The 26,925-nt window shown below is 45.6% G+C and overlaps 1 protein-coding gene across 5 annotated transcripts in view; it reads right to left on the bottom strand.

The window, feature by feature from the left end:
- Positions 1-280: 280 nt before the first annotated feature.
- Positions 281-26,925, bottom strand: part of EFCC1 (EF-hand and coiled-coil domain containing 1) — a 38,223-nt gene continuing 11,578 nt past the window's right edge. The window contains exons 3-9 of one of the 5 annotated variants that reach the window (XR_010722883.1): positions 12,648-12,787; positions 11,010-11,148; positions 10,610-10,769; positions 7,958-8,116; positions 6,510-6,579; positions 4,594-5,044; positions 1,554-1,591 (exon numbers count right to left, since the gene is read on the bottom strand). Coding sequence is in view for 4 of the 5 variants with exons in the window: in XM_066195165.1 (XP_066051262.1) it covers positions 4,911-5,044; positions 6,510-6,579; positions 7,958-8,116; positions 10,610-10,769; positions 11,010-11,148; positions 12,648-12,787 (802 nt within the window). In the remaining variant the exon portion in view is untranslated. Of the gene's footprint in view, positions 5,045-5,072; positions 5,736-6,509; positions 6,580-7,957; positions 8,117-10,609; positions 10,770-11,009; positions 11,149-12,647; positions 12,788-26,925 lie in introns of those variants that run through there. The other 4 variants (XM_066195165.1, XM_066195168.1, XM_066195166.1 and 1 more) reach the window with 4 other exon arrangements.

Here is a 26,925-nt window from a genome sequence, read left to right as displayed (position 1 = left end):
GTGAGTGACTTTGAAATGACTCTGGGGAGCCGGTGACATTTTTGGGCGCCCATCAATCCTTTGGTGGATGAGTCAGTGGTGTGTCTCAGCCCTGGGCATGACAGATGTTTGCTCATGAGCAATTAGAGGCTGTTCTGACTTCTGCTGTCCCCAGAGCTGATCTCTGCTGCTGGAACCTGACAGGAGAGCAACTTGTCCTGCTGTGGGCTGGGCTGGCACTGCCTGGGAAATGGATTTGATTCCCACCATCAGTTCAGAAACAAACAAACAAAAAAATTCCTCCCATGGGTATGGCATGTTCTTTATTTAAAAGTAACATTTTTAATCTAAATGGTATTTTATGTTAAGTTGTATCAGCCTCCACATATTTTCTCTCTTTTTCATTTTTCTTTATCTGTTGTTGGCAACCTTAAGAGGTAGAAAATTCCTCACAAAAGGCTGGACCTGGCCTTTGTTAGAGACAATTTTTCCACTTGCAAGCGTGAAAAAAAAAAAAAAAAATCAATGCGAAGCAATCAGCAAAACCAAGGCCACCAAACAATAAAACCTTGGAGTACAGAAATTGTCTCGAGTTGTAATACCCAAACCCTCAGCTCTCCTGACCTTTCTGCTTTGCAGGGTGCACGTGGGTGAAACCACTTGAATGCTGATCATTTTTCAACGTCACCCCTCCCAATCCTTGTTTACTCCCGGACAGAGATAAGTCACCCCACAGCCCTTTGAGGCAGCATCATAAACCAGTAATTTAGGATGTAATTTAGTTGGTGCAGCCCAGGGAACACAAGAAGCTCTGTGGGGTTTGAGTCCTGCCCACTGTGAGCCAGGTGAAGCTGCCTGGAGGGCAGAATTTGGGCTCCAGAGTGAGGATGAGGAGGAGTTACACCCTGAGCAGGAGCAGTGCTCTCAGGAGCAGTGCAGGACAATTTGTGGAATATTCATGGAATCCCAGGGTTTGGGTTGGAAGGGAACTCAAAGCTCACCTCATTCCACATCCTTCCACTACACCAGGTTGCTCCAGCCCAGCCTGGAACCTCCCCAGAGGAATCCACAGCCTCTCTGGACCATCTATTCCAGTGCCTCACCACCCTCAGAGTAAAGAATTTCTTCCCATTATCCCGTCTAACTGTGCTCTCACGTTAAAGCCACCCCCCCTGCCCTCTCATCCCACAAATTCCCTCTCCAGCCTCCTCATGAGCCCCTTCAGGCACTGCAAGGGGTTCTCAGCTCTCCCCAAAGCCTTCTCTTCATGCGGAGTTCATTCTGCTTTATTTCCTGGGTTGTTCTTGAATTTGAAACCTGTCTGTATTCTGTGCTGCAGCTTCTGTTAGAAGTAGGAATTTCAGGAGAATTTTCCTACTGATTCTGACACTCTGCTGTGGTTTCGGGAGTTTCATCAGACAAGAACGTTGTTGTATGGGCAGGAGGAAAACTGCCCATGAATTGAATTTGCTGTCCAGCTGTTACTGGGTCTAAAACACCACTTTAGGAATTCCAGAATTCCTCTGAGCCTTTTGCTTCTCTTCGTTTTGTTCCACAGTCTGAAAATGGATGAGGGATCAAGTCTAGGGGCAGGCAATTCTCCGGACAGAGTCTGAAATGGTTACAGTGAGAAAAATATAAGCATTTTAGGAAATAGTGTCATCTAAGAAGTGACTCTCACTTCAGGGAAGTTTGCTGTAATTCAGACACCCCTTCTGAGTGAAGAAGCGAGGGAGCTGCATAAAACCAGGGGGGTTTTGCTTTGCTAAGCTGAGCTTTTCTCTGAGTACCTCAGTGCAAGTTTGGGCTGTGATGCTTTCAGCTTCGAGGTGACTTGAAAAAAGTTGTGGGGCCAAAAGGAAGTTGAGCTGTTTTGGCATGCTGAGGCAAAAAGAAGAGACAGAAAAGCTAAACAGAAACCCAAGACCTCTGAAAATCCCAGTCTTTTGAAAGTAAAGTGTTATTAAGGACATAAGGATGATTTTAATTTAATTTCGCACTAAGAAACACACTCTATAGCTTTTGTATTTTGGGGAATTATGCATAAAATTATTATGAAAACAAGACAGTGTAAATACTGAAGGATTCAGTGAGTTAAACTCCATGGAATTATCAATCTGAGGGGGACCCTGTGGCTGGTAATGCCACATGTCACAGGCATGCTGTGAGGGTTTAGTGTCACGCTCACACTCAGCAATTCCATTTCATGCAGCACTGTTTAAAAGTGCTCCTTTCTCACTAATCCCAGCTCCTTTCCTCACCATGTCACAGATTAAGGGACACTACCATGAAAGGGACGAGTTTAAATTCCAGCAAATCCTGGTGCCAAGGGTTTTTTCCTCCCAAAGTGTGCACAGATGTTCTGAACCCCTCGGAGCAGCTCAGGCTGGACAAGGCCACCCTGATTTGCTGCAAAAATTCTGTGACTCAGAGTAACATCTGTGATGAGCACTCCCCGCCAAATACTCCAGAGAGAGCTTCAGAAATAAACGGGACAATTATTAAATAACTGGACAGATCAGGTGGACTTCAATCTACTAATAGTTAGTGCCTCCTAGAAACTAAAAAATAATGGGAGGAGGAAACTCTCCTTGGAAAATGTAATTTGTGCTGGAAGTGTGAACCCCTCAGAGGTTATCCCAAGGAGAAATCTGCCAAACGGGAAGTGAGGAGGGCGTTGGGAGGGGAAGGGACATTGAGGGGGAAGTCAAATCAGAAAGTTTGTTTTGTGGGAAAAACCCAAAAACTTCGTGGTGGAGGTCAGGGGAGAAAATATCCAAGCTTCCTTTTAGGGCCAGTTTGTGGGTTTAATAGAAAACAAATAAACTAAAAGCGAGTTTGGGGGGATGTAAGGAAATGCAAAGTCTGTGAGAAATGGACAGCCGGGTTTGGGGGACATGGGGACAGGAAAAAGGGTCCAGACGGTCACAAATCCAAACCCGGCAGTAAATGAGGATACAGAGCCAGGTGTGCTCCTGCATTTTAATCCTGCTCCTGAATGTCTCACCTGCCACCCGAACACACAGATCAGGCTCATTCCATGATTTCCTGGCATCTCCCCTCTTTCCACCTCTGCCCTATTCTTGGGCAAGCCTGAGAGAGCTGCACAAAACAGAAGCTGATATTTCATGGGTTTTTCAGCAAACGAACCCAAGCAGAGATCTGATTTCTGCTGGTTGAAACTCTTACCTGGGGCACAACTGGAGGCTGTTTCTGTAGGATATAACACTAGCATTTACCTCAGTATATATTCAGTATATTATGCTCTGGTGTTTTGTTAGTCATATTTTTTTGCATTAAGAGACAGTTCTCTTCCTTAGAGAGTGAATACTGTTCTATGTATATATGTCCTGTCTAATGTACCTTTGAGAAAAAGGTACATTAACAATATAAATCTGTTCTTAAAATCCTCCTCTGCTAAACCAACAAACATAGCCCCTAAAATACAAAATACAAAAACCCCAACGAGTTAAAACACCATTGAACAGAGTTTGTTTCATTGTTTGCATTAACCCCTTTTCTTTTTTTTTCTCCTTTAAAATGAAATGAAAATAATACAAATTTTTGTTCCCAGCGTGGCTCAAATGTGCCGCAATTTTTCATGGAGGTGTGTGTGAGCCACACAGTGTGCTCTGAATTGAAAGGAATGGAAACCCCATTCCCCACCTTGCACTGGGGACCTTATTCCTGTGTGACAACCATTTTCCTGGGAAAAATCCATACATGTGCAGTTGAATGATCTTATTCCATCAATGGCATTATCTCAGGCAAATCATTTCATGTTCTTACAAGATTCCCAGTGCATCTTTCCAATAACACAAATTCAGCTGGCTCTTTCAGGAATTCTGCCTGTTTGGAACCTGAATGACACAGCAAAAGCACCTTGGAAGAAACCTGGATTTTTTTTTTGGGGGGGGGGGGGGGGTTTGGTTTTGTTTTAATTACTTTTGCCCCAGGAATTATTTTACTGCTGATTAAAACATTCCATGGTGCCATGATAAGGCCCAGCTATTTACATTAATTGCCCTGTTAATTGCATGTGGGGCCTAATTTTGTGTCTCTGCAGCTGCATTGAGGGAAATTAAACTTGAGAACGCACTTGTGCACTGGACGAGTTGTTTGCTAACACAGAACAACAGCAAAGTGAATTTTTGAGCCCTTCCTTTCCCTGAGCGCCTGGGAACAAAATTGCTTTGGACTTTTTTCAAGCATTTAAATTTAACTTTTTATGTCAAATCTGGCTGTTGTCAGGAAAGGCTGCTGCATATTCCTAAGGCATCTCTATAATTATAAAATATAAAATTCAGCAGGGCAATAAAAAAAAAATCTAGCTTCAGAGTTAAATAAGGTGAATAACTGAGTGAGAAACACAGAGCCCTTAAAACCTGCACTTCTGGCACACACTCCTGGGTGTGTTTATCGTTCAGTTTGTCACTGGTAGGGTAAGGGATAACAAATCCAGGGATAACAAATCCAGGGGTAACACAGGCTGCCTTGGCTTTGGGGTGGGGCTTCCACAAAGGCTGCAAACTGCGCCCAGCCCCTGCACCCCCAGGGCTGTACATCCGTGTGGGTCAGGTGGGTGTGGTGGGCACAGTTTGGTGCCAGTCCCACCTTTCCAGGGCTGTAATTCCATGTGCGTCAGGTGAGGGTGGAGGGTGGTGGGCACAGTTTGGTTTAGTCCAGTCCAATCCCAGTTTTCCAGGGCTGTAAATCCATGTTGGTCAGGGCACAGGTGAAGGTGGGCACAGTTTGGTGCCAGTCCCACTTTTCCAGGGCTGGGCTGTGCAGGCCAGCTAAGGCTGGGCTGTGCTCAGCCAGGGCTGCTGCTCTCCCCTTGGGTCTCTCCTCACTCCTGGCCATTCCAGGCATGGCTGAGCTGGATGAATGTCCTTCATTCCTCCTTCCGGCTGTGCTGGGGCTGGCCGGGCTCAGCAGGAGATCACCAGGGGGTTGGCCAGGGACCTTGGGCTCTGTGCCTGCTCCATGGGCTGCTTGTGCAGCAGCTCACAGGCTGCCAGCTCCTGCTGAAGGGTGTCCAGCACTTCAAACAGCTGGGCTTTGCCTTGGGAAAGAAAATCGCAAACGTCAGCATTTGAACCAAGTAAGGGAGTTGCAGTTTCACAATCGTAACAGGCTCTTTTCTTCATAGGTGCCCTGTCAAGTGGTTATCATAAAATGTCTAAGTTCTTGTGACCAAATAATGAATTCCTGTCCATAAAAAACATGAGGAAATCTGGGTTCAGCTGTCTTCTCTGTTTTCCTCTTGCTTCTTTCCCTGCCCACTGAGGTCTCATGTGTGAACAAGGACTATTTCACATCACCGCTGCCAACCCGACCATCCACTTCGGCTTGTCAGAGAAAAATGTTTGATTACGGAAACTTGGGAGAGCTGCTTAACTCTCCCCTCGTGCTCAGCCAGACAGTGGAAAGCAGGGGAGCTGAGCCGTGTCTGGTGATGCAGAATGGGCAGAGAGCAGCACGTTTTGGGGTTTTAGGGAGCGGAGCTGCTGTGACAAAGGGAGGAACTTTGCATCCCTTGGAGTCCCTGTTCCTGTGCAGAATCGGCAGCACCTTCTGGACACTGTGCTGTGGATCCAAAGAGCCTCCTCTTCTGTTTTCCCAGGAGAACATCAAACCCGTGGCTCAGCTGTGGTTTCTCTCTGTGTAGGTGTCCTGGAGCCTACAAAAGTCTCCCTTTGCCCTCTTTTCTCTGCTGCCTCTGCAGCTGAAGAGCACAGCTTGGCCCTGGGTTGCTGGGCACCAGGAAAAACAGGCTTTGAAACTGCAAACCCCAGAAGAGCTCCCCTGCCATCCTCCCTAAATCCCCGTAAATAATATTCTCCAAAACCGAGCCCCCAGGCCACATCTGGTCTTCTCTAATCTTGTCTTTGACTGCTGCCTGCCTATTAAAAGCACCTCCAAGCCACGTTCCTGGGACAGGATGTTCATTCCTTGGAGGAAAGTACAAATGCTCTGCTAATAGGAACAAAGTGATCAAACCAAAGCCCTGGGGCTGTGATCCCTGCACAGCTCCTGCAAAGGCAGCTCCAGACCATTGGCAAGGCACAGGAGTTTGCAAGTTTAATTTTCACACAAGGATCACGAAGTGCTGTTATTAGAGGAGGGCAGGTTTGGTCTGGTTTCCGTACAGAACTTTTCTGAGGGGTAAATCTGGTGCTGCAGCAGAGGAACACAACACACTGGGGCAGCAAAGCTGAGAAACAATGACATGCTTGGTCATTTTTCAACTTTCTTGTATCAATGAAACCCTAAAAACCACGCATAGGATTCTGAATTACCCCCAAAAGGCCAACTTTTCATTAAAATTTGACTAGAAAAGCACCTTGGGTGTGGTTTGGGTGCATCACTTTCTACAGGTAATCATCTTGCAAACCCCCTCCTTCTCCCCAGCCTGTATCCCAGGATTTGAAATATCCCTCTCCTACCCATCTGTGTGTTACCCAGTGTTTGTCCCTAAAGGACACTTTTCATGCTTCTTGGTCTTTGGATGTGATTTTTTTTCTTACCGGGTTGGGGGTCACGGCAGGATTCCAAAGTGCTCAGCAGGATTTTCCCCAAGGCTCGCTTAGATATATTCTTTAAAAAACCAAAAAACAACATTATGGCACAAAGATGTCCTTCAACAGTTTACTGACATGCAACAGAACCTAGGTGCAGGCTATTTGCGTTCGGAAACTAAACCAAAATGGCACTGATTAACACAAGACTTGGTGTTTGCTTTATTTTCAAGCATTTTATCTGCTCAGACAGCAGTTTGTAGGGGGTCGCAATTCCTTCGCATGGCTGTGGGAAGAGAAATAACAATTATTCAGAGGAAAAGACAGAATTTGTGCCTAAACAGCTGTAGGTGGCAAGGAGGGTAAGCGGAACAAAAGCTCCTTGACTCCTCTGCCAGGTCTGTGGGGAAGGTGAAGTGCTCCTGGTGGTGTTATTTTAGGAAGGGTCTTCTCAGACCCAGCTGAAGGACAGAGCAAATGTCCTGTGGCAGGGCTGGATCTGAGATTAATAAACAGTGAGAGCACTGGAAAAACAACTCAGGAGTTGGATGGTCTCTCTCAGTGGTGGTTTTACATAAGAAACCTGGTGGGACATCACATAATGTGCCTGGAAAAGCAAACTCTCCTAATTTGCTGTCAAGACACCGGTGCGCTGTCTGGGGATGGTCTTGCAATCAGTTTAATTAGCACTTAGAGAGGCTGTATCTGCACGGACAGGCTGCCCTTGCTGAAACTTCCAGAAGTGGAAGTGGGAGGGAGCAATTCTGGGAGGAAGATGCTGCTCCTTCCTGGCTGCTCCCTGACCCAGGGGCCTCTTCCATCTGCTGGACTGCCCCAGTGGGGACTGGGGCAGAGTGGGAAGCAGTCCGAGAATTTCACATGGCCTCGGCAGCACAGGGTGAGCTTTTATCAGTGACTTTTCTCAGACGGGGATGTGTGTGTAGGTAGGTTCTGCTGTAAAGAAAATATTTCAGACATGAAGGTGAATGTGCTGGGGAACCTAAACCCAAGGTTCTGATGGGTAAAGGTTTCTTTTGTCTTACGCAAATCCCTTCAGGGATTAAGGGGATTCTTGCTAAACTCTCCTGGGAGTTTTAACTCTTTAATACTGACTCAGAGTTACATTAGCATGCAAGGTCCTGTTCTAGAAGGAAAAATACATATCCTGGAATCTTCCTGGTCACTCCCTTTTTGTTTTCCTCGTTTGCCCTCAGTTCTGGTTTAGAGGGTAATGAGCCTGAAGATTCAGCTCCAAGGAGATCTCCAGGTTTTTAGAAAGCCAGTCAAAAGGCTCTAAAAGCTTTCTGCAAGCACCAGGCAGATCCCAGGGCACACAGATGTAAAATACAGTCCTGCTGAAAAGGCTTTTGTACCTCATAGAAGGGATGAACATATTCTTAGTTTGGAAAGGACCCCAAACCCCAGTGCTCAGTCCCAGGGCTGCTTTCCCACCATACCAAGTCTCGGAGCTGCTGGAGGAGCTGCAGAACATCCAAGAGCTTCTCTTCCACCAGGGACAGCCGAACCCTCTCTGTCTCCAGCATCTGCAGCTCCATCTTCAGCACTTCTGTCTCCTCCACCTTCTGCTGCAGCTCCCCCAGCCAGGGGCCTTTCATCTGCACAAAACACAGCAAACTGAAGGCACTGGAGCTTTTCCTTTCTGGCCCAAGAACTGCAAAGCTGACTTTTCCCCCTCTTGTGGTAAATGGGGCTCATTCCAGAAGATTCTCGTGGAGGGAAGTACATTTCTTTATTTGTAATTTCTTTAATGTGCTGCATAAAGCGAGACACCAGGAGCTGTTAGGAAATCAGTGCTTTCCTCTTGTGTGCAGTGGGAGTTCATTCACCACTGGCTGCAAGGAGGTCATTCAGGAATTTTAAATATTAAATTTATTATATATTTTAAATGCCAGCATTTCTATGTCAGCTTTCACCCCTTTTGCATTCCTGTTGCCCTCTATAAAGCAAAACTGTTTTGTGTGCCCTCAACACATTTTTTCGTCTTGCAGCTCCTACCCAGCAATCATCTGTACATTCAGTGAGACAAGAGGATGTGTCTGTCCTTGGTGCAGTGGGGACCAGGTGAGGAACACCAACAGCAACAACCTCTCCACTGCTTCTCCTTGCTTTTCTCCAGGAATTGGGATGAACTTCTCACCTGACCCTGTGTGGCAGTTCATGAATTAATGGTCTCTTTAATTAGGCTGGCAGCGTGCATGCAAGCTCGTATAGAAAATAATTGGCATTTCTTTGCAACACTACACTGGGCAGCATAACGCTTTATTTTTAGACTTCACTCCTGTTCTCCCCATCCATCACCCCCAGGTCACCACCCTGTCTTCAGCAGGAGCTATTTTTAAGAGTTTGGCTGTTGAAAAAGCGGAACTTCCTAGACATGACAAATCTCAGAACTCTCTCATCCTCTGGTTTTACAAGTCTCAGACAGGAGCAATTATTAATCAGGATTTGAGAGCGCTGCCCTTCACTTGCCTGCTGAGTCTCTCGCTTGTTAGCCTTGTTGTTATTTGTCTGATTTTCCACACTGAGCAGGTGCAGACAGAGGCACACACAGCAATGGATAAGGCACTTTTGTCAGCTTCAGGGAAAGTGCTGGTGGTTTATTTATAAAGCCAATATATTTATTTGCAAAGTGCTGGAGAGAGAGCATTTCTCAGTCTTCCTATTTGCTTTCTGCTGATTACAAGCAGAGTCACCTTTTTGTCAGGAATTTTTTCATTACTTGCCCGTTTCCTAGCGGCAAATTCCTCCCCTATAACTGCTGGCTAATATAAAAGGGCTTAAGAATAAATTTCCTAACAGGCTCAAAATGATTCATCCTGCTGCTATTTAATTCTTGTCACAGTCAGTTGGCACTATGTCTTCTTCACCTCCCTGCTTGCCTCTAAATCAGGAGCAACACGTTCCATTTTTCTTCTGGAATTTTGTATTAATCTGTTGATAATGGTGCTTTTCCAGACTAATATCCATCAGCAGAGATGAAAAAGAGGGCAGTGTGATGCTGCAGAAGAAGATGAGCACCTCACAATGGGAAAAAAGGAGAAGAAAACTGGCACTACCTGCAGGTAGTTTTCTTTTTCTGATGCTAAGCAGTAGAGAAGGAACTTTCGAGTTTCTCTAAAGAATACTGCAAGGATAAATTGCTGTTGAATACTGCAAACTGTGTGAGGCAGAAATAGGATTTTACTCTGATTTTCATTTTGTTTTCCCCTAACAAGTGAACTCTTTCATTTAATTTAGTCAAGGGAGACAATTATATGAAACCCCGTTAAAACACAAAGGACGGCAACATGTAAAGAAGCCGAATATTTTACCCTTCCTTTAAATATTTCACTGATTCACTGATAATCCTTCCAGAACTACTGAAAGCTTTCTGCTTTTTTAAAAATCGGGTATAACATACTGAACAAGCACATGAGAAAGCAGACCAGGGCAATGCACTAATTTTGTGTCACAGAAAGGTTTGCTGGCACTCCAATCTGCGCCCATCAGGGGCTGAAGTCTGCAGAAATTAAATAGTGAGACCACACAGGAGTGCTGGGATACAGCACTGGGGCTTTAAATAATGTGGTTATAACCTCTGCTCAAGGGGAGTTGGACGTGCTGCTAACCTGAGAACTAGTTTTATTCATATTTTAATTATTGATATATGATATTAGGCTGATATATTTTATTTATGATATAAATATATCAGTCTAAGCCCAAGAAAAAGACAGAGTAAATGGGATAATTTACTCCAAAACAGGCAGTCTCAGCCAGCCTGAGGGATTTATTGAAAAGTTATTCTGCTCCCAAAGGTGTTGGATTGTGGGGAGTGGTTTGTGCACAGATGGGGAACCTCAGTAAATCAAGGACAGTGTTTGAAGGTCCCAGGGTACATCTCATCCTCCAAAGGCAATTCTGGGTAGGAACCAGAGCAGAAGTGCAGGTGCTGGAGGAAAGCAGGAGATGTCTGAGCTGACAAACTACAGCACAACGAGGAACATCAGCCACAGAGAGCAGAATGGCTGGAATAAAATACAAACACACAGAGATGCAGCTCCCCAGAGATGCATAAACAACTCACTCACGCTCTGCTTGGCACCTGTTACCTCTTCCATGTTTGTTTCCAGTTTTTTCTCCAGGTGGCCCTGGAGTTCTGGCTGCTCTGTGAGGGGGGAGATTCTCCCTGAGAGCTCCATGGGGTCCTTCCCGTCAGTGCTGGCGGTCTCCAGGTAGGACAGCAGCCTTCTCCACGTCTTTTCATCACATCTGCACACATCATTAACAGAAAACAGTTAGTGAGACCCCACAGCAGAGGTCTGTGTTTGTAAAAAAAGCAGTTTTCCTGTGGAATTCTTGGCAGCACAGGTACAAATGAGAGTCATCAGGGCTCAGTGGGAATGTCCAGCAGGCTGCCCCCCACGAGCCACAAAGGATGGGCAAAAGGCTTCTGACTGCAGCCACACGAGGTGAAATGATCTTCGCAAAGGGCTCCAAACTTGAACTTACCCAGTGGCACAGCAAGGCAGCTCGGCCAGGATGTTCCTCACGTGGTGCAGCTGCGGAGCGCGGTCACCCGGGCACTTCTCCTCCTCCTCCTCATCTGAGGCAGCCTGGCCCTCCACAGAGCGGAACAGCTGGTCCTCTGCTGGGACACAGGGACCCTCAGCAGCCCCCCAACACCCCCAGCTCCTGCTGGGACCCCTCAGCAGCCCCCCAACAACCCCAGCTCGACCCTCAGCCAGGAAGGAGCGAGAGCTTCAAGCCCCCAGAGAAAGAGCAGGCAGGGTCCCCCAGCAGCCCTGGGAAGGGGCTGAGGCAGCTGCAGCCAAGATCCTTATTTTGAGAGTCTTGAGCATTTTGGTGCTCTGGAGCTGTTTGACCTCAACTCTCTTCTTTCCTTGAGTTACTCTAAGGTGAGGATAAGTGTCAAGGATCAGTTGTTGTGGGGAGCAATTGCTGTACAAGTACACAATTTTTTTTACTTGTTCATCTCTCTGAGTTAGCTTTTCTGCCTAATTAATCCTATTCTACTTGACGGAATGTTTTCCCCTGCTTTAGGATCTATAACCATATGATCTATTTGTATGAAAACACTTAGCTAAAAAGCTGTTTGTTCTTGAAATACGGGTAATTTTATGTGGAAACTCTGAGCTGGCAAAGTGATTTGATAAAAAAGTTTGTAAAAGCAGGTTTACTTTCTAAGTCTAACCAGGCGAAGAACATGCTGCAATGTTAATTGTATTCGCATGTCACTATTTTTAACATTCCCAAGCACCTGCTTGCCAGCTCCACTCAACACACACCTAAAATCCAATTTTTTGTCACAACAAACAGCTCTCCAGTCTGCAGTAAAGGTGCCTTGTAACTCAGAGTTATTGTCAGATAAGTGCTTTTGTGGTCTTTGAACTGATGTGCCCCCAAAAAACAAATCACTGCAGGGAAGCCAAAGTGTGCGATGTTATGGCAGTTGTTGGTGCTACATGTGCTGAACAGTTTGGGCTTTTCCAGAGCCACTGGAGCAGCCAGGATGTTTCCAAGGAGCGTGGCTGTACAGAATATTAAATGCAAATATTTTTCCTTGGAAATTATTTTTGCTGAGGTTCTGTGTTTTTATTTACAAGGAAATGAAATCTTTATACTTTCTAAGCCAGGAAAAAAAAGAGTTTTGGAGGGATGACTCATGTGGAAAAAAGCAGTTTTAAATCACAGCTCTAAGTGATAAGTTCAGCCTTTCATTAAGCACAAAATCATGTGGGGAGTGAGAAGTGGCACCTAGTGGCTGCTAAATTCGACAGGGACAAAAATTCCCTGAAGTTTGTCACCCTTTCCAAGACCTCAGAGACGGGCTGAGATTTCCCAAACAAGCTGCCAATTACTGCCAGCTCCTCCCAGAGATCCCAGCCAAATTTTCTGTCCTGAAGTGTCAGAAGGTGCAAGAGATAAATCGTTTTCTATTGGCAGAAACCTGGAGTTGTCCTAATTCCGGACACTGGGCAACACGATCTCCATTTGTTTTCTTCACTGTGATGAATCGTTTTGAGATATGGAATTTTCTGGTGCTACAACTCTGTGAGTTTTGCCGCTGCTGGCAGTGCAGATGAGAGAGGCAGGGCAGTGTGTGGGATGGGGTTGTTCGGGGTGTACCGTGGTCAGCGATGCCGGCAGGCGAGCGGCGATCCCGCGGTGCCACAGGCACGCCGCGGGTACCCCTGGGCACAGCTGCTCCCTCCTGCTGCTCAGGGCCGTCCTTGCAGCTGGCAGGCTGGCATCTCTCCCCTTCTGACCTGAAAAACAGCCCAGAGTGAGCCTGACCTGCAGGGAATTTGGAAAAGCAAGATGTGCCCAGCGTGGCGCTGGTGGGAGGCAGTGATGCCCTGAGAGGTTACCTGGAACAGAGGTACAGAGGAGCCTGGTACTGGAACAGAGGCCAGGCAGAGTTGGAAATAAGGAATAAAGGAGGGATTTATTAAAAGGCCCAGTCGGATTACTCGGATTTTTGTACACAGAGTGGTAAGGAGAAACATCCTTGACTAAAGCCCGAAGGTGTATCCTTCAAAGAACACACCTTGGGGAGAAAAAGATCCTGGCCATGGCTCCACGCAAGATGGATAATGGGTCACAAGTTTTCACCCTTTAGTAAGTTTTGGTCCATTTACACATTGGGGTTAATTGTCCAATTACAGCTTCTGGTTATGAAGTCCTGTCCTCCCAGTTCGCTCTCCTCAATTCCCCGTTGTTTGCACTTTTCAGGCCTGAAGCTGCAGTGGTGTCCCTGGGCTGGAAAAGGATGGTTTTGTCTGACTGAGCTGTGAGGAGAACTGGCTAACACTTTATCTGAAATTCAGAGTTACACACTAAGGCAGTGCAGAATCTGGAAAATACAAAAGCGAAAACTTAAGGCATCAGCAGCAGCTGGGACTTGCTGAAGAACCGGGCCATCAACCCCAAGAGCTGCATGGGGTGACTTCCCTGACAACCAAAGGAAGGTGGATTTCAGCTGTCCTTTGAGAAGAAGAGCTGAACAGCACTCGTAACTTTGAGGTCGGGTCAAAAATCTCTAGAAGACATATATAGAGCAGTCTGCTGTGGCCACAGGAACCTGCACCCAGTCCTGTGGGCTCAGAAATGTCAGGGAGTTTGGACCTTGTCTTGTGAGTGCTGGGGTGAAGCAGAGTCAGGGCCTGAGCAGTCAAAAAGAATGATCCAGAACTGGTGGCACGCCTGGAAACCTGCAGGTGAGAAGCATCTCGGAATGGGTGTCGGCACTGCGGACGGCCTCCTCTGGAATTGTCTGAGGTCAGTAAGAGGATATCACGTTTATGTGTTTTAAAGGAATGGCTTTCGAGGGATGGGATACAAATCAAATAATGTAACTGAGGGATAGGAGCCCTCAAAGGTGCCAAATTCCCTCCAAATTCTTCCGTAGATTAGTTTTGGTCTGGCGAATATTGAATATTTCCTTTATTTAACGCATTAAATAGCAAAAAACCACTCAGCACACGGGTCCTGCTGATACAAGTTGTATAACTTGAGCTTTCTGTACAGATCTTGTGCTTCCTGCCTTTAAATTCAGCTGCGGCTGGGAGGGGACTTTGGCCACAGGGAGAGAGCAGCTGAGGCCACGCTGGACACCAGAATTGCCTTTGTTTAACTCGGCTGCTCCTGAGGAGCCACACCAATGGCAGCTCCCTTATTGCCTGTGAAACTCTAAGGAGTAAACAAGATCATGAATTTCACAACAGAAGTCACTATTTGAAAACATCTGTAGGGGAGAAGCTGAGCTAAACCTTGCTGAGAAGCCAGCACTTACTCGACCCCCTCGAGCAGGGCTGACTGCATTAAAAACTAATGGCTTACTTCATTTGCAATTTACGGCATCGTTCAGCTTAGCAACAACTGGATTTCCTGCAAGACCAAGGGAAATAGCAATCCCCAGAAAGGAGCCTGGAGAGCCATCAGTTCCGGAAAAAATAATTCTGGGGTAGTGCACAAATAAAATGCACTGTAAAGCCTGGACAGTTCAGATTTGGGGCTCTGGGAAGGATCACAGAGCTTCAGCCTTCTGGACAGCTGCTGGGGGATGTTCCTTTCACAGGCATTCTGCATTTTACTTTCCTGCAATGTGCTGATTTTCTGGTACCTCTCCAGGAACCCTTTACAATTCCTTCAGCACCGTAGTTGGTGTCCGAGCAGATCCTTCTCAGTTTTGAGCTGCAGGACAGTTTAGATCGTTTTGGGTTTCCGATTCTAGAGTGAGTTCACATTACACAGATGCTGATATTTCAGTGAAGATTTATTGCAGTGGTTAAGATTTTAACCTATAAAACATGGAGACTTTTCAAGTATCATGAAAATCCTTCCAGCAGGTGTGGGTGAAGGGGGTTGGAGGTAGAGCTGGAAGCAGGAATCCTCACTGCCTCTCAAGCACAGGTCAAATTCTTTCCTCATTGCTATTCATCCAGCATCAAATGGCTCTCCATAAATGAGAAGAAGAACGAATAAACAGCACATTTGTTTGGGGCAAAGATCAGAGGGGGAAGAGGCGCTGGGAAGGTTGGTGTGGGGTGAGCATGGCAAGGCTTCCATGGAGACAGGGAAACAGCCCCATTCATCCCAGAGCCTTTGTCCCCGGAATAATGGACTGCAACACTGGAGAGGGGAGAGTTTGCAAAGGACTGGACCTTAAAGTAATGTCCATGACTAATTGGCTTTTAATTGGCTCTGCAGTATTGTTATGGAAACACGGAGCTGCAGGGAAACCCACCTGCTCCTGGTGCTGAGCAAACCCCGGGCTTGAATAATTCCTGACTGATCAGAGAATAACTCTGAGGAATGATTAACTTGACGTTCACAGACCTTTAACTCGTCTCTTTTAGAGACTTCCTTGGAGCAGATCAGACAGCTGTGTGTGTACACCGCCCTGAGGGCAGTTATACTCAGAGCTGTACTTTATTTTCCAAGTGTAGGACTTGTGGTTTTTAAGCCAAATGAGGTGTGATTTTTATTTTTGTACGATTTTACCTCAGCTGTCAGAGTTCAGAGAACTCTGAGTGGTTTCAGATTTGGCTTATTCCCTGCAGGAATTAGAGGTGTGCACTTTTTTGAATTATTTATGACTTTTCACTTACTGTTGGGATTATGCTTTCACACTGGAGCTGAGTGTCTGTGGGGGTTTTCTGAATACATCTGTCTCCGGTTGGTGCTGGGAGCTCCTCTCCAACAGAAATCCTATGAATGAACTTTCTGTGATCAATCCAGATGCTTAATCTCAGCTTTTAACTACCTTGATCTGTCAGGCATTAAAGATAAATGTTTAAAAGCACGATTTTTTAGTGGCTATAATAAAGATCACTAAATATCCTGGCTTTATATGGGCAGTTACAAAGTACAGTTATAACTTGAATTAGAATGGTTACAGTTCTGGGAGGTTTCCTGTTATTGGCTGAGGATTTTCATTTTCTTGCCAGAATCACCAGCCTCTAGAAAAAAATATCATTTAAGTGATGGCCACGTGTCCTCTTGCAAACCTTTCCCTCTCCCTGCATGTTGGATACAAGCAGGAAACTCCTGGAATGGAGCAGGATTGTGCCTTGCTGTCCTTGCTGAGGTGACTTGGAGCACTTCGGAGGAGACACAAACCTCTGTGCACACATTATGAAATGGAATTGTTTGAGTTCTGCTTTTAGCCCAGTCCATGAGGAGCAGCAACAGAGGCATGTGGAAGCAAACAGAGCCACACCCCCCCATGCCAGAACCGCCTGGAGACATGCTGTCCTTCCTGCTTTTCAAACTCACATCTGCAGAATTCTGTCTCTCCTGCTGCTCTGACTTGGACATTGCAGCAAGATGCATGAAAGCCTACAATCAAAAATGAATAACTAAAGCACTGCGGTGCTCTGAGCACTGGCAGCTCTAACCAAGGCACCTGCCATAAATCACAGAAGGCAAAAAAAGCAGGGCTGTGCTCCTGTGCATCATTTCCTTCTGCCATTGCTTGTGTAACACCCCTCACCTCGTGTGCTCCCTCACGTAGCCTGTGCTGTTTAATCCCCAGCACTCCTTCCCTTATCTCCTGGGTGCCGTGGTGTATGTCAGGAAAAATCAAATGTCCAGGGAGCCTCTCAGTGTCTTCGGAAGTGTTCTTCCTAACAGCCGGGTGAAGATCTTACAGAATTCCGCTCTGAAAGCCGAAAAATGTTCCAAAGCTCTTTTTGATGCCTGCAAAACTGCAGCTATGCCTGAGTGTGGTACAGACTGAGTGCTCCTCCTTAGTGGCACATAAATTCCTTCGGGATTTCTGTCAGCACCCCACAGATTTAGAGCTGGAGTGGATCTGGAGTGGCAGCAGAGGAAGATGGCTCATTGAACAGCAAACAGTGTGCCTTCAGCTGGCTGGGAATTATTTCTGACTGGCTCTTCTTCATTATTTGGGAAAATCTGACAGGAGTGCGTGAGGGGAGCATCACTTCTGCATCCAAGCTGGGTGTTCCTCAGGAGCTGTGTAAAGGGGTTTTGGTGCCTGTGGACTCCCCAGCAGAGAGTTTTGTCTGTGCAGAGAGAAAAGGAGGCACTGGTAGAGCTGAGCTGAGGTGTCAGAGCCAGCAGCTTGCACTCCTCAGCTCCTGCATCAGGAAACAACAATGACCTCACCCTGTGGTGTTTGCTGCTTTGGAAAAACATCCTCGGGGCTGCAGAGAGTGCTGCTCTCCACCAGACTCTGCAGTTCTGCACGTTCCTTCAATCCAAGCTCCCTGCCTGAGTGATGCCTTTTGAAAGTTTTCAGTCTCCTGACAGCAGCCTGTCCTTTGCCTTCTTCAAGTGTTGTTCTGGAAGGTGACTGAAAAGTAATTCCTGAACTGATGCACAGAACTCAGAATATTCTGAGTCAGGATGAACTCCCAAGGCTCAGTCTTAAGTGAATGGCCCACAGATGGATCAAACCCACAATCCTGGCATTTTTGACACCATGCTCTGACCAACTGAGCCAATCTCGGGGTCAATTATTTTCCTTTGCAAAAGTTGATGAGTTATTTGCCAGTTCCTAGGCAGAAAATGCTGCCTAGTGATTCTGCATTTATTAGGATCCTGCCTAGGCTTTGGCAGCAGTTACAGCAACTTCTGTCCCTTGGTGGTGACATGGTTGAATAAGAAACGTTATTGGGAGGTCAAAAAGCCCCTGACAGGAGTGTAATGTGACCATGGGTGGCTGCTCCCTGGGTGCAGGAACTGATTTCCAGCAGTGCTCTGCACTCTGGCTCCTCTCCCTTCTCCATGGCTGGACCTCTGCTTGTCTCAGCAGCACCTCCCATTTCCTCACTGAACCCCAGACCAAGCAGGTTTGTGTTGTATTCATCACTAAATTCACTTCAACTTACCCAGTTTAAATTTACACGGACTCTTGCCTAGCAGAACGCTTAAGCAGGTGCATAATTTTAGCCAGTTGTGGCAGCTCATTGACATAAACCCAGTTTGAGTTTAGCTCTAATTATGTGGCCATCACAGGCTGCAGTGCAGAGCTGCTAAATGAGGCGAAGGAGAGAGATGGTCACAGTTATTGGGAAATTCCTCCTTCGGAAGTTGGGTAAAAAGGATTCCTGTTTTCCCAGACAATAATATTTTGACAAAAGGCTTTGGCTCTTTGCTTCTCCCTCTTAAAAAAACAAACAAAAAAACCACCCAACCAAACAAAAAAACCCAACACACAACAACAACAACAACAAACCCAAAAGAAAAAAAAAACCAAAAAACCCCCCAAAAAACCCCCAAACAAAACAATGCTTAATTGAGTTTTCCACTGATTCTTGGAGCCTCTCCATGCAGGATCCCAGCTGTGGGTGAGGGGATGCAGCTCCTTTGGGGGGACAAGCAGCCCCTGCCCTCCCCAGGAGCCCACAGGGGGCAAAGACCCTTCCTTTGGACATCTCACAGGTATTTAGAAACAGATACTTCCTCTTGTTTTCAGAGAGCTTCCTCAATAGATTTCCACAGGAAAAGGGGGAAATCTGTATGAAAAACAGGAAGCAGTCCTCAGAAGCTTTCTGTGATCAGCACTAAGAGGAAGACTTCAAATAAATGTGGTTGTTTGAGGCAGTAGGTGATACCAGTGGTGTTATCTCATGTAAAAACAGTGAATAAATTTAACATCACTGCAGCAGAATTAAAAGCCTCAGGTGTTTATAAGCTTTATTTAGCTTTTCATTGTGGTTGACAGTAGGTGGCCAGCACTGAAACTCGTTTCCACACCGTATTTTCTATTTCTATTTTCACTTTACTGCCCTGGGCAACCCTTTTGGAAAACTTCCCATCTGTCTCAGTCTTGGATGGGATCCCAAACTTTCTAATGCTGATCCCATTCCTCTTGCCCCCAATATAAGATTTCACCTTCTCCCTTGGCTTTTTGACATTCTGTAATTCAGTTTCAAATAATGAGATTTATGCATTAGAAAGGAAGGCAAGTCAGGATAAAATCTGACAAAATCTGGCATGCAGAAATATTTGTTAATTAAAACCTTCTAGAGGTTTTGCACTGATCCTTTCTGATCCATCTTCAAACTCCCACAAAGTTCCAGATCTTATGGAGTCGTTCTAGATTTTACGGAGGGCACTGAAAAGGGAGGGAGAATTTGTAACTCTCTACCTTAAAAGAAAGAACAGTCCCCCAAGGAAAATGTTCCATCTGGCTGCATTGGGAATCTTCTTGGGCTGTGGAGAGTTAGGTAGGTGACACAGGCCCATCAAAAATGGGGAAGGACAATTCTGAGGGGAGAAACTCTTAAATTTGTAAATCCTTCAAAGGAATTTTGACCTTACTTCTACTGTCACTTCCTTCATTTCCTAAAGCCAAACATCAGAAAGAAGATGGATTTGGCCTTCACAGTACGTCGTTTGCATTGGAGAACTTAGGGCTAATATATTCTGTGCTCATTTCTGATACAGAAAATGGCAAAAAATGAAAGCAGAGGATGTTGCTGAGTTCCACTGCTAGGCTTTAGTAATTAGACACATAGTGTTTCAAGAGATGTATGAAATAAAAGCTCAAAATCCTCACAATGCAAAAGCATCTGAAACAAAACCTTTTATCCACTCCACTCAGCCGGCAATGCTGCTGGTTGGATTTTTATAAGCCGTACCAGCAACGCCCCAGGATTTCACAGAAACATTTCATATTGTGCTTTTTGAAATTTCCATCAGAGCCAGCACAGAAGGCTTTGGAGATCTGAGAGGGTCCCTTTGAGGTCAGAGCTCAAACAGGAGTGATGTGCTGCACAGTCCTGGGGTCCTTTCAGCTCAGTCCCACAAGAAAGCCTGATGGGTTTGGTTTGCTGCTCGAGCTAAAACTGTTGGAAGCACTGGTGTTTGTCAAGAGACTGTTTCATCTGAGAGAGACCTAGAAAAACGGCAGCAGGGCTTTGGAGAGAATGCAGATATTTCTTGGTTTTGGTTTCTGTAGATACCTCAAACAATTAAACGGGAAAAAAAAATCAATAGAGCCCGTGCAAAGTGCAATGTTGTTGCAGTGTCAAGCCCTCCATCCTCTAAACCATCATTTATGGTTCTTTAAAATGCTCCTGATCGTTGTGAGTCCAGTCAGGGAAATCTTTCACTGCCCTCTGATGTGCCATGGGGTTCAGGAGCTGAGAGAGGCCCTGAGAAAGCATTTTCACACCTGCAGAGATCCGCCTGGCAAGGACAGCTAAAAGGTGGCATTCACCGTGCCCTGCCTGCCTTTTGGGCTGGAAATCCCTCAGACAGGGCAGGAGTGCATTAAACATACATAAACCAGGAGTGTACATAAACCATCCCACATCTAGAGGGTCATTAAAGACAGCTGCTGGCAGCAAACCCAGGCAGCTGTAGGTTTATGTCCTCCAAGGATTAATGACAGCATCCCACGAGCATGCACCAGTCTGCTTGGCATTAGCGAAGGCTCATTGGACTGCATTGATCCTGCCCAGAGCTGGGCGAGTCAGGATAAATACTGCTCATTTTCAGGGCTCTCACCCCTACTTTCAGACGTGAGGGCCACTGTTAATGCTGGTTTGGGAAGTGACAGGCTCCAGATCTGATGAAGGGCCTAAGCCAGGGAAAAAAAAAAAAACCCCAAGTGGTGCATAAATTTGATTTTCTAGCAGATGCATTTGTTTAAAATGCCAGCTCATTCCCGGATCTGCAGTTAAAACCCAAACACGTCATTAGGGACAGAAATGCAGATCAGTTTCAGATGACTTCCCCCACGTCATGCCCCAGTGGGTGAGGACCAGAGAGGACTGAGAGCAGTTCACGGTGCCAGTGCTGGCACCTGCTTCAAGAGCTGCCATTCAAACACCTTTATCAGAATAATGGGAATTTAGGCCCTGTGTGTCCACAGGAGAGACACGATGTAAGTTCCCAATATCCCTTAAAACCTCTGTTTGTTTCAGTTCCTAGAAAGGCCACGCAGGGTCCAAGGTGACTCCAGAGGGTACCGCTGATGTTTGGGAGGAGGTTTAACAAAACCTTGGCCTGCAGCAGAGCTTCCAGGCCTGCCTTTATTCCAAAGGGGCTCCTCGTTCCCTTTTGTCAGGCCCAGTCAGTGGGATTCTGTGGCGATCTTTCAGTGGCTGTGTTTTCCCACCAGAACTGAGCAAGATTCTAGGAAATACTTTTTTCCGGCATGGACAGTCTGCTCTTATTCAGTTGAATATTCTAAATTTCCTGATGCGACTGCTGTTAAACAAGAGCTGCCTCTCTGCTGGTTGGGACTAACCTACGGCTACAGATGGAGACAACTGCAGGATTGGTTTTTGAGTCTTCCCTTCCTTGGCAACCCAGCAGAGCCACCACACCTGAAGTTCTGGGGTCTGTTACTTCTGCAAAGAACTGCATTTGTTTCCAAAACCAGGGAAGAGAGTCCACAGTGCTGCTGCTGCCCTCGTTGACTTCTCATGTCACTGCATTATTGCAGAAGAAAACGTATAAAAATCTCCACATCCACGAGATGCCAGCTTGAAAGACATTTACTGTGTCATCACTGCAAGCCTTCCAAGGATTCAGCACCTCTGACTCTTCACAGTTGTTAGGTTTTGCCTGTTTAGTTTTAAATAATAATTACAGTGGTTGTACTGCCTCTGGCAGGTGCATATTCCATGGATTACCTCACTTCCCGAGGCTGATGGAGATCTGAGAGCTCCTTGTTCTTGTGCCCGAGGGCTGAGGGTGATTGACACCTGAGGGTGATTGACACCTCTCCAACCTATCCCTGATGCTGCCCAAGAGATTCCCTAAACTCTGTAAAAGCTGCTGTAATCAGAGTAACATCATTTTGAGGCAACACATTTGGCTTTTCTTTTATAAGATGTATAATACCCAAATCAGATCTTACAGTTCGATTTGGATTTTATACTTCTCGTAGAAGAAAGAAGAAGATCTTTTGTACATACAAGATGTATAAAACCCAAATCAAATGTTACAATCTGCCAGCGCAGACCTCAGCCTGCCTTCAGACCCATCTCAGCTGGTGCAGGGGGTCATTTCCTGAGCAATCTGCAATCCACATTTAGGCTGCTTTAATCAAATTCTTTTTCATTCCCTGTGGGTCTGTGACCACTTGGAAAGTGCTCCAAGGATTGGTTTCAGCATCACATACAAAACCTACGAAAAAACCACATAAATTTTACTGGAGCAGCATGTGCAGTTATGTATCTGTACTTATTTGCCAGCATAGCATCGATAACAATGGAAAAAAAGTTCCTTAAATTAAAAGCTCAAAACAGCCCATAAAGGAAAAATTCACCTGTCTCCTGGTGGGGATTAGACCTGCAACTTTGAAATCTGATAGAACGTGGTTCGTTTTTATAAGATGAATTTCCTGAAGAGGAGAACTCCAATGCCATGTTTAAAAACCTTATGAATTCTTCTTGTGGAATAGAACAGTTCAGCGGGAAGGGACTGACAGCCGTCAACCAGTCCAAGTGTAACTCTTCTAAATCAGTGTTTGCTTTTCAAATCATCTGTATTTGATATTCATGATGGAGTTCTTTAGAGTTCATAGCACTCAGCCTTCCCCAAGACATGCATTGATGTGAAGAGATTTTAAATGAGATTTTTCTGAATAATCTAACCAGATAATTTCACCATGCTCCTTTATCATATAGACATTTCTCTAGGACCAAAATATTCGGGATGCAGCCTGTATTTTATATCTTTGGTTCTGGCAAGGACGGTGTAACCTCTATAAAAACAGATTTCTGAAATAACAATGTCAGATTGAAAATATTCCCAAGTCCCTGACCAGGGTTGGAACAGTACAAAGTAATAAGATCTATTACACAAAGTTACTTTCTCATTTTGCCACGTAAACCAGCAGTTATTTTTCTGGTGACATGAGCTGTCACCGTGATTGAAATAATCTGATGGTATCGTTTGAGTGGTTGTAGGATATTTATCAATAAAAGCCACTGCTGTGGGAGCAGTGGCACTGCTGAAAATCCAGCTCCTTTTATTCCTCAGCAGTGCTGCTCGGGGAAGTTTGGGATGAGTGAAGTTTGGGATGATTTGCTCCTGTTGAAGTGAATAATGCTTAAAAGGAGTTAATAACTCCTTTTGTGTCACCTGCTTAAACTTTGTGTTTTACAGCACAGCTCTCCTGTCTGGTTCTTCTCCGTTTGTGCAGTCAGGTAATTCTTATATCTTCAGAGGGGTTTAAAAGGAAGAGAGGAAATTATTGCTTCATTCCTTTTTTCAATGAGATAAAATATTGTCTTTCTATCTCAGGACTTACCTGGACTAGAAATAAGAAAAAAAATCCCTTTTTCCAGGGTTATAGAATACCGTTTTCTCTCCCTGACAGGCCCAACAGGGTGTGAGAAACCAAGTTAGAGCTGCCTTTATGGGCAGAGAGAGGTGAGGCACTTGGCTACGTATGCTATCACCCAGATTACTGAACAGAATCGTTCATATTGGATATCCATGCACACACCAAGCAGCTTGCAGTGAAGTGAGCAAATGTGCCCAGAGAAATAGCAGTGCACGTCTGTGCCAGCCAGCTGCACACAGGCCAAGGCAATGGAAACGTTAAAGCACGTATTCTATTTCTGATAAACTTCCAATTGCCAAGGTGCCCCTCACCTCACAACGGCTGGGAGCTGGTATTCATGGCAGCAGTCAAGCTAAACTTGTCCAGATTTCCTTTACTGCCTAATTTTTAAAATAGAAGAACAGTTCTAGGGTGCCTAAATAGAAACTATTCTCATTCTGACTGGAAATAACCTACTATAGACACCTTCTATTGTGTATTAGTGTTTCCTTTCTTGGGCTTTTTTTTCTTTCTCCACTTAGTGGAGATGATCCTGGGCTCAGTTGGGAATATTTCCATATTTCCCTCCTGTGCTTAGATTATTGATTTGGACCTTGTTCTATTTTACAGAGTATTCTGAAAACGCTCTGCTTGCCCCCAGATCTCATGTTGAGAACCTCTGGGCCAACACTCTGACAACAAATGATGTTTTGCAGCCACATGGGGAAATACTTGCTGTGCCAGCATGTCAGAAACACTAAGCCCAGCTTTTCAGATTAAATTTTGCTGTAGGCACGAAGGGCTGAAAAGGCTCCTGGCAATATCGGTGTGGCTGTCTCTGACACAAAGGCTGACATCTCCATCGTGGGCTGTGCTGCTTCCCAGAACAGCAGGGAGCTCCGGGGCTCTGAATGGAGATGAAAGAAGTGATTGCAAGGCTGGACAATGGGCATCCGCCAGGACACGGCCAGAAAGGGAAAGCCTGACCTAAAGGCACGGACTTGAGCAGGGTTTTGTCACACCAGATTTGAGCTGGGCTCTTCAGCCACCTAATCCTGCGTCCTACTCGTTACATCCCACTTGTGAGGGGTTGCGCAAGGAATCTGCGAGAGGTTGCTGACGGGGGAGTTTGGGCTAGAGCTGAGCGCCAGGGATTTTCCCAAATTTGAGCTAATATTTATCGCTGCAGCTCAGAAATTCTCCTTACCAGAGGAACGGTTAATCCTTTTTAAATCCTGCTAATCTCCAGCTATCAGTGATATTTGTGCCTCTGAATGAGAGGGGGTTGTTACAAAGGAATTAAACAGCATCTCTAAGCTTGGAGGTCACCTCAAAGGCGACTGTAGGAGCAGACACTGGTGTGGGTAATAGCTGCCTTCTTCTGTGGTCATTAAAATCTCTTTTTAGAGGGGAAAATCGGTGTGAAGGGACAACATCCCAAGCTGCGGTGTGGAGTGTGAGTCAGGGCTCAGCTCAGAGCATGGGAGCTCTGACATTACAGCTGTGAGGTGACCTTGGACTCCTGCAGATGAAGCCAAGGCGATGTTAGAAACTCAAACTCTTATTTTGTCATTTTATGTATATTAAAGGATCAAAGACAATACCTAGAGATACATTTTTTTTCACACTTGTTGCCTTTTCTAGGCCTCTTCCAGTTTAATTGGTTTCGGTGGAAGGATCATGAATTTCCTTGCTCTGATACAGGTGCTCTGTGAATGTGCAGAATTATTTTCTTCTTATTGTTCTCTGTTCCCTTTGTAACACATTTTAATATTTTATTTGCTTTCCTCCCTGCAGCTTAATAACTGAACAGATACATTCCTAGAGTTATAAAGCTCAAAGATACAATTCTTCAGCAGCTGTAATAAACTCTGAGTTCATACAAGTGTTTCACTGAAGCTGAAAGTGTTGTTTGGGGTTGGTTTTGTTTTTTAGCCCCCAAAATGAATCTGATTTCATCTATGTGGTACCTGCCACCATCCCATCACTCAGTGTCCTAAGATCATTCTGCAACTCTTCACACTTGATCCTGGTTTTTCGTATCTTGACTAACTGGGCAATTTAAAAATTTCCATTTCCAGTATTATTTCACCTAAAAACCAAATGATAACCACAATATTGTAGCTTTCCTTGCCATGTGATATAAAGCAGATTTCTCCAAACAAAACATGTTTCCAGACTATCGGCTGTGGCTGAAATTAGGATAAAGCCAAAGTTATGTATCCATCTCCCCCCTCAGTGGATAGTCTGGTCTGAATCCAAGCTTTGTGACTCAAAATGGAGACGTGAATCAAATGACTGAGCTGGAACTTCACTGCTTTTAGTTGCAGAGATTGTTTCAGGCTCATCTCTGTACAATGGTCTCTTCTGCAGGGTTTAATAAGGGAGAAACAATCTGATATATCCTGGGTTTAACATCAGACAGGGTGCAGCTTTTTAAGCACAAATCAATCTTCTAAAATATAAAATCTAGAATGCATTTACAATGCACTTCATCCACTAAGTACACTACCAGTGTGTGCAGATGAATTTGTTTAATCAAGGAGGGAGGGGAAGCCCTTTAAATTTAAGGATACACAATCTAAGCCACATAAGCTTTTTTACACCTGTTTTATAGCGCTCACCTCTGACCTGCCACTTTCTGTATTATATTCTGGGCCAGATCATGGGTTTACAGTTTCATTTATAAAGTAATGGAAAAAACAAAGCATTTTTGTAAAGCGTGGCACGGCAGCATACGTTCCCAGAGTCCTGGGAGGATTTTTGTCCTGGAAAAGTTGCTTCATTCTAAGCTTGGTTAAAATGCAAACTAAAATCCAAAAGCATTGGTTTCCTTAACTTCACTAAAAATAATAAACCCCTGAAAGTGAACTCTGCATGTTGAGCCGATGGATGGTTCATAAACCTGCCTTTAAAAACAACGCAGTGCCTGGTTCTCTTTACGTACTCCAGCAGCTCTCCCAGCTCACATTCACCTTGCCCACTGTGAGCTGTTCCAACACAGAACTCCATTAAATTCAGCCATTTAAATCTGATTTGGAGCCTTCCTGCAGGCTGCCCTGAGGACACTGAGGTGCCCATGAGCAGGACAGCCCTGGGGCACAGGGGACATCCACACCTGGCTGGTGATGTTCTCCACGCCGGAGCCTTCCCAGCAGGATCAGGGCTGGGGAAGGGAGGGATTTCTGAGCCCACCGTGGCCGTGCAGGCAGCAGCAGCCTGTGCCCCAGGGACTGGAGAAAGGCAGAGATGAGCTGTGCCTGGCCCTGGCCATCCCCACGACCCACCCACGGCTGCTGCGTGCAGCTCCATCCCTCATCCGCACGCTTGGATGCTTGGATTGGAGCTCCCCTTGGCCGGGTCAGGAGAAGAGGAAGGATGAAAGGAGGTGATGCTTTGACAGCTCCTTTCTCATGGTAACAAGCAGAGCTGCTACTTCTCCCCCCTCTGCTCTCCACAGCCTTTTCTTTCTTCAGAGAAGGGAAGAATTCAGCTCTGCCTTCCAGGCACTGAGCGCACTGCAGGGCTCAAGAGAGCCCATGGAGTCATTGCTCTGTTTAAGGGGTTATTTGCTGTTTGTTTCCTGGATATAATGGCAGGTAAATGTGGATTAATAGAATTAAAGGCTTGGCGTGAGGACATGAGGTA

Source organism: Chamaea fasciata, unplaced genomic scaffold, assembly GCF_029207755.1.
Source record: "Chamaea fasciata isolate MVZ Bird 193981 ecotype frontalis unplaced genomic scaffold, bChaFas1.0.hap1 SCAF_13, whole genome shotgun sequence".
Taxonomy (NCBI): Eukaryota; Metazoa; Chordata; class Aves; order Passeriformes; family Sylviidae; genus Chamaea; species Chamaea fasciata.
Note: the sequence above shows the minus strand (reverse complement) of the source record. Positions and strands in the feature narration are given on the sequence as shown.